Raw genomic sequence first — 15,174 nt, forward strand, 5'->3', positions numbered from 1 at the left:
AAGCCCGTGCACAGCAACGAAGACCCAGTGCAGCCAAAAATAAATAAATAATTTTTTAAAAAAGTGATTAAGAAAAAAAGTGATTATTTCTGGAAGATGGCATTATCAGTGAGTTTTGCTTTCCACCCTTATACCCTTTATGTGCTCATCTATGTTTTTCAAATTTCCTTATTGGGCTGGTAAAACTTGTATTTAGGAGAAAAAAGTCACAAAAATAAGTGATGCGTTTGCAAATAAAAATGAGGGGTGGAGAGGAGGTTCCCACTTTGTCTTGGAGGGTATTTCAACAATTGGTTATACTGTTAAATTTAATTTCCATTAATTAATATACATTAAAAAGTCACTAAGCAAACAGTAAATAGTCCCAGAATATTAAACCAAAAGAATCAACCTCTAATGAGACATTTACGGACTGCAATTTGAAAACATAGCTGGGCAAGTGTCTCCTTTGACTTGATTTCACCAGATGTGTGCATGGGGAAGACCAAGCCTCTACAACCCATTGCTCTGTTTTAGACTGTACTATCATGGCCCTCTTCCCTGAACACAAAGGAAAAGAGGCCAGGATATAGATACTACGCTTTCATACCAATCAGGCACAAAAAATGCCAATGGCTGAAAGGGAAAAGGTGCCAAGAACTTGAGGCACAAGGCCCTCAAGTGTGATTCTTGCTATTTTCATTTAAGTATAGAATCCTAAAATATAGTCTAAAACTAAAGCCATCACTTTTAATGAAATTAAACAAAGTGGTAATTTTTCCAGTTACAAGATGGGATTTAACCTTCTCTAAAAAACACTTCTAACTTCTCTAACGTCCAACTCATTAAACAATTCAAATACATGAAATTCCAATGCAACAAAAATTGGGCACTCCTCATAAATTAAATGCAACAGGATCTCTCCTACATTAACAAACATGCATACAGGTCACGCAACTGGACAAAGTCTTATTTTGCTTCAACTTCTTGATCTGTGAAAATGAAAAAGCTAGGGTAGATGCTCCTTCAAGCCTCAAATCCAATGATTCTATAAAATTCACCTCCCAATTTATTTTATTATTCAATTAAAAAACTCAAAAGCCCCACAAATGTCATTTTAAATAATATCCTCAATATGAAGTTTAATTCAAATTCTACAGCACAACGTAGAAGTTCACAATTCTGGTCCTGCACAATTCCCTTGTGCACAGAGAATTTTCCCAGAACTTTCACTTTATTCTGTAGAGCCCCTGAGACTTTTATCATTCCTAAAGTCTCAAAATTCTAAAAAGCAAGCAGCTATTTTCGTTGCAACAAAGGCCTATCAATTTAGAAATTATTCTCTTACTCCCTCTTGTGGCTGCATTGCTTTCCTTTCTTTCAATTGCAACTCCACCAGTTGCTTCCAAAAGTGCTCCACCAAAACTGCTAATGAATTAGATGGTGTAAAGAACTAATTTGGTAGGGATCTGAAGACTTTCTGTGCACTCACCTTTCTGTGCAATGTTGGCAAAAAGTAAAATTTTACGTGTTCTATAAATGATACAGTCATATAGATATGAAGGGACAGAGCTTCTTAACTTCAAGGATGGAATCACAGAGGACTCTGACCAGTCACTTAACTGAATGCATTTTCCACTATTTAAGTAATAGATGGCAAATCTGCACCATCTAACTTTTAAAATAGCAACAAGGAATTTGATAAAGCCAAGATATATTATTCTCTGGTGTTTAAGGAATGTTGAAACCAGCCTAAAATTTCATTTTAATTCCTGTTAAAAAGCCAGAGTAGTTGGCTCCCTGAATCTTACCAAAAATGAAACGAAAGATAACCACATAAAAACTCAATGCTGATAGAAAGCCTGGAGTGTTCTAAAATGTTTTTTTTTGAAAATTAGTGTTTTAGTCATATTCGAAATGTACCTCCTAAAGATTAAAAGATGGTGAAAAGTACCAAAAAGAAATTATTGAGCATTGAGTGATAACTGCTAAAACTGTCTGACACTAGGGGGCTTTCCTTCTCCCCTTCCCCAGAGCCCTTCTCAGAGCCGGCATTAATGCTGACCTACTTGGGTTGAAGTTTCTCACCAATCAAGGCCCCATTTCCCAATATGTCCATCACAAAGCATTTTTTGTTTTAAAAACCTCATTTTTTATAGTGTTTTTTTAAACTTGCACATGCACATTGTGTGTTATTATAATTCCTTAGTGGGACCAGATTATCAGCCACTTTTAAAAAAGAAGGTTGAAGACCAGCTAGCTCTTGTGAATTTGACCAACACACAGTACTTTCCCCTCTAGGTTGTTGAGATTCTTTTTATGAGCAGAGGCTTTTTATATTTATTATGTTTTTCTTTATGCACAGGGCTTATAAAGTAGCAAGTAATCAATAAATATTAAATTTAAAGTTTAAGCAGTTTATTAAAATTCTCTTAAATTTAATCCAAAATTAATAAATCAAGCCACAATGAAGTGATATCAAAGAAGCACAAAAGAAGGTAAGCAGTATATTTGCTATCTACTATTACCACGGGGATGTATTAACTCTATATAAAATATCCTAGAGGTAGATGCTATTATTATTTCCATTTTGCAGATGTGGAAATAAGAGTCACAGAGATGTAATACCCTGCCCAGAGTCATAAAATGAATTTAAAAAATTCAAACACCAAAAGTCTGCGTAATCTGTGCTAGGTTGTATCACCCCTTTAAAGTAAAGCAGCACACATTATAGTTTATTTTTTAGAAATATTACATAAGATTATTCTTCAAGTCTTATCCCTATGATCCAATTAAATTTAAGTCTGATGATAATCCTCTTATCAGATGGAAACTATCAAATGGGAAACTGAAGGGAAAAGTCATTACTGTTAACAAAGTGTTATGATCCGTTTGATGTCATATTTCCAAACATCTTCTAAACACCGTAGTAAAATACTCATCAAATTATTGACTTGAGAATTTGCTTGTTCTAAGAATACTACTGCCTACCTATACACTGTCCTCAACTGTCAATTTCCCAGAATCACATTTTAAAGGTAACGTGTTTTGAGTAGGATTTTCATCACGTGTCCCTTGGTTGAATGTGGTCCAAGTATTCCTTTGAAATTCTGGGCAATGGTGTTTAACGTATGTTGTTTTAAGGAGCAAAAATAATTATGAGTTGACAATTCATGAGTCTTGGATCAACAAGAGAAGTAGGTTTTTCTCAGAAAAGCATTTGTATTTAATCACTTAGATGAGAAACATTCAACTCACCACTGGGTTCCTTGGTAATACCGCTAATTTAAAAAAACTCGTAGATCCTGAAACTTGTTTGCGAGATGGAAGTTAACCTCCACTAAAACATTTCTAACTTCTCTAATGATGTCCAACTCATTAAGCAATTCAAATAAATGAAATTCCAATACTACAAAAATTTCACCTTTTCTAGGTTTTAAAAGAATGAACATGCATACAAGTCAACCAAATGGACAAAGTCTTAGTTTGACTTACTTAACTCTATAGATTAACATTTGACTGACTGTCCTTACATTCTTACTTTGCCATCCTACCTGTAGCTAATACCATTGTAACCGTATTTTTATTTGCGGGAGAAGGGAAGAAAACTCACAAATTCTGTCGAAAGAAAGAAACAGCTTACATGCTGAAACCTTCTAGTTATCTATTCCAATACAAACAAACGTGAATGTGCCATGCAACAGGACCATACTGGTAGAAGTCAGATATATTCAACCATGCTTTGTTGCCCCCAAGATCCACACTATAGCAAACTAACGTCAACAGAAAAAAATTAGTGAAATCTGCCAAGATATAAGACTATTTTATACTACATCACTACTTATGTCACATTATACCTTACCAGAAAATGCAAAACTATATCAGTGACAAACGACAACTGCTACCGCATAGCAATTTTTACAGATACAAGTTTTTCATCATTATAGGGAAATGCTCACTAGAGAATAAAGGAGAATGACCTGTTGCAAAGAAATGTACTTAGTACAATGGGAACTGATAAGAATGTGGTGGGCTAACCATGCCATTTCTCCCAAGCCAAATTCAAATTTGTGCCACCTAAATATTAAGCGTATCATATTCCTTCAGCATACTTTACATATTAAATACCACAAATGTCAATGGTCCTGTTTTTTTTTTTTTTTTTAATGGTCCTGTTTTTAAGGGGAATAAAGAAATAGAGCCAATCTTCTAAAGTTCAAAAACAACATGGACATCAAAATTAAAACAAGTTACAAATCAGAGTAATGAAACCCTCAGGAAACCCTCGGGCCATAAAGATGGGAATTAGCAATGGCTTGTGTCAGGGAAAGTAAGACCACCAAACTAGAGCTGAAGGCTTTATAGAGGGTATTCTGGCAAAGATGGAGCAAATGAACAGAAGGAAAGCACTGTTTTATAAAAAGGTAAGAAGAGTAAGAGCTGTCTGTATATAGCATAGAACTGGGAAAAGAACAGTAAAGATAGCAAGTCCGAGTGAATGACCACCACTAGCTGTAAAAGGTTTACAATTTAGCTTCTGTCCATTAAAATTAGGTCAAGTTTACCCTTCCTTACACCATCACTTTCTTGCCAATATGCTTCTGAGTGGGAGAGTAAGGGGTAGAACTACTACTAACTAGTACAATGGCAATGGCAAATAATCCTGGGTACTACCCACGGGAGTGCATCATACAAATGAGTATCAACAATGTAAAGGGTTGAGAACCTATGATGTAGGCAACACAGCAATAACTTGCAATCAGAAAATGAAGTCAAAGTTGAGTCCAAGATGTCATTTTGATTAAGTCTAGAAAATGTGCTAAAAATTAAGAGGTTAGGAAGGACAGGTAGTTTCAAAAGGAAGATGAACTCTTGCTTGTAGCATGCTGAAATTGACAGCAATTCTAAATCCTCTCAAGAGCAGTGTTCATTCTCAATGTAAAACCCTAATAAAGAAAAGAGCTATGGAAACCAGGATGAAATCACAAGAGGAATATCTCAGGAATTCTAGAAAAAAAATTCTAACGCTTATTAGAATTTCTATGGACTACATTAAATTTTTAACTTAGCTGACATCAGAACACTCATAATTTTGACTTTTAAAAAATTTCTCATACACACAAATGTTCTCCAATATAAATGCATCAAAGATCACCTATTTTGGAATAAAAAACTTGTGGTCAAATTAATCTAAATGGTCCAATAACATTTAATTTAATATTATAAATGAAGAACTATTTCACATACTGGGCTCCCTCTATGTGGTAGAACCAGTCATCAGATATGAAAATAGGTATTATATTCATGGGGGAAAAAAAAACCCCTATGTCTTTCATAGGTTAAAGCCCCAATTCCAAAAAAAACCCCAAGGTTAATATATGAATGATGATAAACTATGATGGAGGGCACTGAGAATCTGTTTCTGACATTAGTAAAAGGAGAAAGTTAGTCCAAAGAACAGAACCGGATGATCAGAAATCAAAAAAATTGGTCAAATCAAAAGCTCTGATTTTCTTTATAAAAGCAGAATTGTTTTTGCATGTCTATCAACACACCTTGTAAGAGGCAAAATCTGGTGTCATTTCCTTTACCTGAAGTTTTCATATGGCCATTAAGTCCCACATTCCTTAATTTATAACATAGTAGACCCTTCATGATCTAACCAGTACCCCTCTCTCTCCTCCTCATCTCTTGCAAAATTATTGGAAAAGGCTTTTACATAAAGCCATGTTCCCACCTACTGTTCTGAGAGAATGAACCATCACTTAATTTGCTGGATTAACCAAATCCTACTTACCTAATAGACTGGCTTTACATTAGGCCTTTCGTTCCTAAGTAAACATCAATCATGTCCATGACTTTGGGCTAAATACTTCAGATAGGTTTTTCGGCTACTCTCTGGAACTCCCTTCAGCTTCTATCAGCAGTTATATCCTTACTAAGAGTCCCATATTTGTTCCCCGAACTATGCCATTATACTTGGCTATAATTACTTAAAATGGTATGTTACTTAAGTGTTAGGAAATATAAGTATGAAAAGAAGTGTTCCTATGAAAACTAAGCTGAATGCGCCAAACGACTGGTTTTTAAAGGAGAGTCACACTCTCACACACACATACACACATGCACACGCACACCACTTGGGTTATTCAAACAACTAAAAGATTAGAAAAATTGCATATTTCTAGGATTATGAACTGATTACTCTTCTAGCTTTTAAGTTCTCACTCTGCTATGCAAACTCAAACAGCATTTTGTAATGGATGCATCTATTTTAGGGGTGTCTAGTAAATTATTTCCAAACTGTGCATCTATGCATATTCAGAGAAGAGGTCTTAGCTCCACATTAGCAATGGGCAAATGAACATACACATGTTTTAATTGAAAATAAATGTTTAGACCAAGTATGAACACATACTTGAACCACTTTCCAATTAACCAACTAACTTGGGTCTTCTACTGTACCACTATTGAGGTGTTACCAGTAAGATTTCTTTACTGATAAAGTTGGGTTTTTAGAAGAAAAAATGAAAAGCAAAATTACTCTCCATATGCTATTACAACTCTAAGGTAGCTTTATTTTCCCTCCTTTCTAATTCAAAAGCCTCTGCTAGGGCTGAATACAATTTCTTCCTCTTTCTTGGGCAGATTAGATGCGTAAGTGTGCATGTTCCTCCTCTACTTTAAGATTTTACTCAGGTTTTTTGTTTTAAGTCCAATTTTGAATCCTTTCATCTTTTCCTCTTAGTTCACTTTTCACTATCTTCACAGCTCATCTAATCACTAAACATCTCCAGGTCATCTATATCTCCTCCTAGAACAGGCAGGAAAGACTTCACTCTTATCTAAGTATTGCTATGCCAAAAAAGGAGAGGTAACCTGTTGCTCTTGATCAAGTTGTTATTCTTCCCCTTCCCACCAAATGGCAAACATCTACCTTTCCTTTCTTTGTTCCTTTATTTTCTTTCATTTACACTTCACACACCTCAGACTTCCCAAATATACAAACTACCCCATCAGGGTCAATATTTAATGGTTATCATGAAAACTCTTTTAAAAAGACTACTGAATTTTATTCCCAAAAAGACTATCCAATGTACTCCTTCCTGGAAGGGACTGTTGCTATCTGCTATGTCACATAAGGTCTTTGTACTCTGAAACATACCAAAAGCAGTTATTTGACAAAAACATGTAAATATATACAGTTGTGAAAATGAACATAACACTGCAGAATTCTTCTGAGAAGCCCTTATTCCAATAAGTGAACTGCCTAGTAATTTTCAACTTAAAACTCTATATAGCAGTTTTTAAAGCCTAAGACACATGTTAACACATTATTGACCGGGGGATTTCTGCAGAAACTAACGCCTGTGGCCGTAATACGTCTCTGGTCAAAAATGTGTTAACATATTCAGACTAGGAAGGACCCCAAAGCTGCCTGGTTTCCTAGCTTGCTCCTGCTTAATGGCAGTTCTATCAGCTAGAGATAAAAACCAGTGCCCAGCAACCACACCTTAAAAACCACACCTTAAAAACGTAGAGAAGCATAATAAAATGGAACGCAGTCAAGTTAACTGAATCACACAACTACTGTTGCCAACTGTTACAAATGGCAGACGCATGATTTTACTGATTTGTGAAAGGAAGCCATTCTTTACCTCATACCAGTGGCTTTCAATTTTTAAATGAAACCTTTGCAAATTTTCTGGCCAGTGTGGGCCCTCTGCCCTAGAAAAATACACAATTTTTAAGGCTTCTTGGATCTTTTAAATCCCATTCTTGGACTCCTGAGTTAAGAGACCTCTATATTATTAGAGGCAGGTTTGTACTATTGTCACTGCTTTAAACAGAAGCCCAAAACTGAGATAAATTGGGGCACTAAGAGTACCTGATTTTCTTTCTGCACAACAATCCTATGGGGTAGATATTATTCCCATTTAATTGAGCTCAGTTTTCTCTGAGGAATGAAAGATTTCTTTAGGCCACTCGGCTATTCAATGGTAAAAAGTTGGTTTGACTCAAAACCTGGAGCTCTTTTTACGACACTACATTCTTCTTTGAGTTTGAACTAGGTTCAATCAAGTATGCATATCCTCATTTCATTTTCCATTTCATCATGTTCAAGATAAACTACCCAATTTTTTGGGTTCTTGTGAGTTTAGGCAGAAGAGGTGTTGATCCCCTCCCCCACTAACACGAGACCTTTTGGTCTAAGATCTGGTAGAAAAGGCAGACTGCATTAGTTCACAATTTAACGACACAAGGAAGAAAACTGCAAATTTTTTGGCATAAAGAGAAGTCCATGTTGTGAAGAATAAAGCCAGTGACCATTTTCCACAGTAATGCTTTAAAACTTTTGTCCAAAGTAACATGTTCCCTGCTCTTTCTCTGCTTAAGTAAATGGTATAAATTAAGCAAACACTTGATAAAGTGCACATAACCAGAATGGCGGTAACCTAATAATGGACTAAAGAGCTCTTCAGAAAAACTTTGAACCGTGGAGGTTAGTTCCCACTAATAGGAAGAAAGAATATTTTCTTAGCCAGTATGACACAGGTACTCAATAGAACAATGAAGTCTGGTTCATCACTGATGCCAATAATGTTAATTCTGAAAAGGAACTACCTGCTTGTTCTCCTCAAATTAAAAGTCAAAGTTCAGAAAAAAACTAGAGTAATAAAAATTATAACTGGTTATATTTTTATAGGTAAGATATTGAGATACACTTTCATTAATCATCAAGTAAATCAGTTCAAACAATTTTTTTCTCTAGGAGAAATAACAGTTCTGCTATATTTTACTTTTCCATTTTACTAAAAAGGGGAAAAGGAATTTTATGCAAGATGTTTCCAGAGTCAACATGACCTGCCTGAAAAAAGATGACAGGGAAAGAAAGAAGCCTACCTGTAACGAATCACAGTATCTGTAAATATCGAATTTTCCCAAGTTGAAACAGAAAAGGCCTTGGAAAATTAGCAGTGCTGCTGACCTAGTTCTATTATCCTCTTTTCCAAAAGAAGCCTTTTTGCTCATTTACTTAACAAATACTTGAGTATCTACTATATGTTAGGAGGCATGAGCCATGCAAAGATCACTAATGGAGCTTTACTTTCGAAAAGACTAAGGCTGGAAGCAAAAGCTTGTTTAGGATTCTCTGGGTCTTTTGTATAATAAAGGAATTAAACTTTCATTTATCTATACTTTCGAAGTGGAAATTTCGTTTAGACTTGGTAAGAAGCCAGTGCTATGCTGAAGAACATGGGTAGTGACCAGTATGAAACCCCCTTAATAATCATATCAACAAGGAGAAGCTATTTAGAGATTAATCCAGTTATTCTCACCCACTGATCCTATTTTTTTTTTCCTTGATAAGGAAACCAAAGGGAAGTAAAGTTAAAACTGCTAGTCTTTTCCTAGGAAAATCCTCACAATGACAGGACCTTTTATACTTCTTGTGTGGAAAACATGCAAATACCTACCTGGAATCGCAAATAAGCTGTAAGTAGAGGATAAATGTTACTGCGTCCCCCATTTATTCCTAAAATTGACTTTTGTCTTAAGGGAAATTATAACTTGTAGCAAACTCTTTGAAACCAAAATAAAAATTATTTGATCTATTAGGTGTAATAATTGGAGGAAAAACATCAGAGCGAACAAAACTCAGTAACGTACACAGGTACTAATCAGTAAACACAGCAAGGTGGGAAAAGCCTGACATGTTCTTTATTATAGGAAAACATCATATTTTCAAATTTTAAATATTCTTATTACCTTAGCAAACCACAAGATGAGCATTTGTCATTTAGTATAAATAAAAGCCAGAACTCCCTTCTCATCTTAGAAATGAATGATAGCTATCAATGTAAAGATTTCAAGTAAGCAATCAAAAACAAACCACACACAAGACAGATACCACATAAGACTGTGCGCCCACGTTAAGATAAAAAATATTATTGTTCTTTAAAAAGATAGCCTAAAGAAAATTATCATTTAAGAAAAATACTCATAATTTAGGAACTGAAGATATTTCATTAGTCTCAGACTAGTATAAAGGAATCATAATACCATTATAACAAAAACTCCAAACCCACAACATGAGAAATAATCCTATATCGCTCGTTATAGTAATTCTTCCGTGAACAAGGTTCAAATAATTAAGTAGTGCAGCTGGATTTTCAGAGGAATTGGGATACTGCATCTCTCTATATACCAGAGCCCTGCCATACTGAGACCCAATGTGTAACCTGAGGTCCTGAAATACAAGAGAAATCATTTAGTAAAACCCACTTCAAATATTATTCCAAAAACTCCTGCTTCATTAAAAGGGGAAAGTATTAGTGTATATAGGTTGTTATATGCTAAATGGTTGGATCTTCTACCAATTTATCCTCAGATTTAAACTTTTCTGACACAGAAAATCATCATTTGTAAGAAAATTTTAAAATTAACCAAAATGTAATGTTCAATTCTTTTAAGCTATTTAGAGAAGCAGTGCTTCAACAAGTAGATACTGAATACTTAAAATACTTCTTGAATGAACCTGGAAAAATCAAGCTTCAGTTTTTCATAATCTTTTATTGTGGTTGTCAGTGTTCACAGTTGACCTCCAACACTTAAACGCAGGAAGAAGCAAAAGCAACTGTGAAGCCAGTTTTCTGCATGGCTGACTCATTACATTAACATTATAGTGGCTAATCCAGGGAAGGCTACTAAGTCTACAGTGAGTCTCCTATTACATCTTACCTAAAACAGGGTATGCAAAATTCCTGCATCCATATATGTACTTTAAAGAAAATCAGCTCTAGAACTACTACAAATATTCTAACCATAACTGAAATGATATACTATTACTTTACCTTTTCAATTAGAACAAAAAACACTACTAATCTATTTGAACTGATTGATAATCATCTTTGCATTTATCTTATACAATTGTCTTAACATCTTTTAGTAATGACACCCTGAAAGACTTGTAAATCTAGAACACCCCATTTTTAAAAGGAAAAGAAAAACCAAAGAAAGAAAAAGTTGAGAGTACCCTAACTGATACGCATTACAGGAACTCTATATTATAGCAACGCTAAACTGAATGGTTTGATTCTCACCAGTACATCATTGCAGATATCTCTTAGCTCGGTCTCAATTTTCTCTCTGTATTCTCGAGCCATCTGCTGTTTTTTCTCAGCACCTTCCGTCTTTTGCTCAATACTTGAGACGACCCTCCAAGATGACCTACGGGCTCCTACAACATTTTTATAAGCAACTGAGAGAAGATTCCTCTCCTCGTTGGATAATTCAGCTCCTTGCTCAGTTACAGACTTCATGCAGGCCGCCATGTCGTCATATCGCTCAGCCTGCTCGGCCAGTTTGGCCTTCTGCACCAGCTCATTTTTATCCATGACTGGATGTTCTGCCGGAAAAAAAAAAAGTAGCATTTAGATATTTTTTTACATTAAAACAAACAGACTGAAAATTATACCTTTTGTAAACAAGCTATGTTAACAACTCAAACCTAATTACCTATAGACGATTCTTTACATGAGAAATTTAATGCAGCCTCACAAAAGAATGCTAAGAAAAAAAAAAAAACTGGCATGCTCAGCATGCAGAGGGTACATTTAAAGCCATTAACACTGGTTTAGCAAAACTAAAATTGCATTACCTCATCTTTGTTCAGAAGATCCTAATTTCACATAAGGTTAAAGCACATTTCACCAAGAGGCGGCCTTAAAAACCAACCGTTATCTTACTTGGTCAAAATCTCAACTCCAGTTTCAAATATCACTAAATAATCCAAAATTAAGCAGCTTTTAGTGAAAACACCACCTATGAAGAACATTATACTATCACACTCCCAGAATCACGATACTTGTCAGTTGAATGTAATTCATGTCCTTTTACTTTGTTAATAGCTACGCTTGTCAGGAGTGTTTAAATTTTAGTTGGTATCCCCCCCACCCCAAGTCCACTGATCTTTGCAACAGCTGATCGTAGCATGCCAATTTTCTGGGAGAAATGACCAAACTTCTTGTTTTAAGATACTGTGAATGTAAAACCACCACCAAGGATCAATACATAACTGACCCTAAGGTTTCATTTATCTGTACCTTGTTATATGCACACAGGCTTAAAAAATAACACCCATGAATCCTGGAACTTCATTCTTACTATCTGCGAGCACTAAAATGTATATATTAAGTGCTTCCCGGTGTCACCAGTGTTTCTGATGTCATTGTTCAGTTTAAATGCAGAATTACTGCATTGTTCCTTGTAGTCAAAATTTAATTGAATATATTATCACCCGAGCTGCCCTTATATCGTAACTTCCTAATTCTTTCTCATTTTAAAGCTCCTTCGACTTTTCAATTTCACCCGTTTTACTATTCCTTAAGATATCATTTTGAAAGGTCCTAAAGCAGCACAAAAAGATGCTAACCCATACAGTGGTCCCACAGGGTACAGGATTTATGATGAACAGAAGAGTCACTGTCATTCACTACGGGAAATGACTCCCTTTCTTTACCTTCCCAGGGAAATCCCACAATACTTTTTTTAAAAAAAACCAAATCGGCACAGGTCCTCTGTGTTTGAACAAGTGATTAGCGAGCTTGAATGGGAACTAGACTGTTTCAATGCGAAAACTAAAATTTGTGATCGCATAACCTCCCCACCCCCCTCTTTTGAAATTACTAATTTCTCCCCTAGGAACTCAAATACGCTCTCGGACTAACGCTGCTTCTAATGAAAATTATCTAAGACCAGTACAAAGGTTTCTCTCCCCAACCCCTCCGGTACAAGCGGGAAATGGATTAGGTTTCTTAGAATAACCAGCGCTCCAAGGACTGGCCGCACCCATTTAACCCTTAACCGGCCTAAGACGTTGAGGTGGGTGAAACGAAAACGGGCCGACTGCGACTTTAAAGTGCAAACCCTTCCGTCCGCGCCGTCCGCAACCCCCCTCCTTGGCTCCGCCCAAGCTGGTGCCTCCGCTCGGTCCCCGAGTCTCCCTCTTTGTCATGGCGGATCTGTGTCAAGGAGCCCAACCTACTGCCGAGTGTTAATTCCCCCACCGGGGCCGGAGGGAGGAGCCGCGCGCCCCCGCCCGAGCCGGGGAGGGGGAGCCGCCCGCGCCGGGGGCACCGACGCCAGCGCCGCCCGCAGAAGCGGAACCAGACGGGCCGGCCGCGGACACACCCCACTCTCCCACCGGCGTCCGTCCGCCACCGGCCACCGCGGGTGCTTACTTAGTCTACGGGGATCCGACAGCTGCGGCAGGTGGGGGAGGGGCGAGCCACACCCAGGCGAGCCGGGCCACCGCCGGCTGTTATGCTCTGGCTCACCCGCCCCGCAGAGAGAGGTCCCCGTCTACACACCCAGACCAGGACCCTTCAGTTTCAGCCCCCGCGGGAGCGAGCGAGACACGCGGCCCACCGTCTTCCCCATCCCCATCCCTACCTGGGCTCCCAGCCCCGCTCCACCCGGACACAGAAAGCCAGCCCATCCCCCACCCCGCCAGGAATATTCAAGTCCCCCCCCCCCCGCGGAACCCAGGAAATTCGGCTCTGGGTTGCGGGCGAGCCCCACCCCGGAGCCGGGTCGCCCGAAGTGCGGCCTCGCCCAGGTCTACCTGGCGGGCGCTTCCGGGCCGCCCCGGCTTGCAGCCCGGTGCCCGGGCCTCCCGCCGCGCCGCCGCCCGGGTGGGGGAGGGCTGGGTGCCGCCGCCGCAGCGCGGGGCGCGGAGGCTGCGCCGAGGAGCGGGCGGGAGAGGCAGGGGAGGGGAGGGGGGGGCGGCGGGGAGGGGGCGGCCTCACCTGCGCCACTGCAATGCCCGCAGCCGCCGAGTCATTATCTCGGGCGGAAGCGGGCAGCGGGGCGGCGCTGAGGAGGGAGCTTCGGGGGCGCGGGTGGGAACGGATCGCAGCCGGCGGTGCCTCGGCCACCCCCGGGAGCCGGCGACCGGGCGGGTCCCGGGGATCTGGCGTGTGGGCGCCCTTCCCACCAAGGGGGACGGGACCGGGGCCGGGCGCTCATCGCGGCCGAGGCGTCGATGCGGAAGCAAGTAGCTCGAAGCAGCCGCGAGCCGCCCGTCCGAATCCAGCGGAAGAGAAGCCGCCGCCCGTCTCCGCCTGAGGAGACTCCGCCTCAGCCCAGCGCCGCTCCCGCCGGGCGAGTGGGGCTGAAGGGATGCAGAGCGGGGACGGCCCCCGCGCTTTCGGAAGGCTGGCCTGGGACAGGAAGGAGCCGGGCGAGGCGGCGGCGGCCGGGTCCCTTACCTGTGTCCGGAGTGGGTGGCGACGGACGGACGGGGCTCAGCGGTCTCTGGGCGGCAGCGGCGAGGCTGAGACTCTGTCCCTGGATCTCGCTGCTCACAGGCTACAGCCGCTCCGCAGACACGGGGTTTCCTCCAATCACCAGCCCCGGCAGCAGGGGCGCCACACGCACGATGACGTCAAACGCTGCTATGGCAACCGTTGATTGGTGCCCACAGCTCAGGGGGCCCAGAGCAACCGCCGCTCCCCAGCGCGCGGCCGTCTTGCCCGCCCGCACTAGAGGGCGAGCGGAGGAGCGCGCGTCCTCTCCGCTCCCAACACTCCTCCCCAGCCCGCTCGGCTTCCAGCTTCTCTACTCCTGTCCTGAGTGCGCCTGAACAGGAAGCTCTTTTTTTTTTTTTTCTCCTGGCCACCAATACCCCCACCCCTCACTCGCCTTCCCTTCGGATCCCCCCGCTACCTCCGCCGGCTCACTCTTCTAAACCAGCCAGGAGGAAATTTCTCCCCACCCCCACCGTAGCTTTTCGTGCGATCCTTCTGCGCCTGCGCCAGTTACTCCCTCTAGAAGGGGCTCCCGTTCAGCAACATCCGGGACCTTTCACATCCTCCCCCCCACCACCACCTCCCAGCCGCCTGGCCCGCCCCGCCCTCCGTGTTTCGCGGTGGTAGCTGCCCCCGGGGCCATCCGAGGGGCGGGATTACGAGAGCGGCTCCGCGGCGCGGGCGTTATGATCTGGAGTTGGGGGGGTGGGAGGGCGCGGTCAGAGGGTCGGGGAGGGGCGTGGTGGCGCGCTACCCCGGTAGCCCGCCGCTCCCCCACGCCGGGCGGGGCGACCGGGGCGCGCGGCCCCTCCCTTTCTCCCTTCCGCCGCTGCGGCTTTACCTGCTGGCTCGCGGAAAGCGGCCGGAGGCCTTTTAAGGCTCG

The 15,174-nt window shown here is 41.0% G+C and overlaps 1 protein-coding gene across 4 annotated transcripts in view; it reads right to left on the bottom strand.

The window, feature by feature from the left end:
- Nucleotides 1-14,375, bottom strand: part of YWHAZ (tyrosine 3-monooxygenase/tryptophan 5-monooxygenase activation protein zeta) — a 37,126-nt gene extending 22,751 nt beyond the window's left edge. The window contains exons 1-2 of one of the 4 annotated variants that reach the window (XM_061172275.1): nt 14,253-14,375; nt 11,085-11,389 (exon numbers count right to left, since the gene is read on the bottom strand). In XM_061172275.1, the coding sequence (XP_061028258.1) occupies nt 11,085-11,378 (294 nt within the window). In that variant the 5' untranslated portion in view covers nt 11,379-11,389; nt 14,253-14,375. Of the gene's footprint in view, nt 1-11,084; nt 11,390-13,606; nt 13,630-14,252 lie in introns of those variants that run through there. The other 3 variants (XM_061172276.1, XM_061172278.1, XM_061172277.1) reach the window with 3 other exon arrangements.
- Between the last annotated feature and the right edge of the window lie 799 nt (nt 14,376-15,174).

The sequence above is a fragment of the Eubalaena glacialis genome, chromosome 17 (assembly GCF_028564815.1).
Source record: "Eubalaena glacialis isolate mEubGla1 chromosome 17, mEubGla1.1.hap2.+ XY, whole genome shotgun sequence".
Taxonomy (NCBI): domain Eukaryota; kingdom Metazoa; phylum Chordata; class Mammalia; order Artiodactyla; family Balaenidae; genus Eubalaena; species Eubalaena glacialis.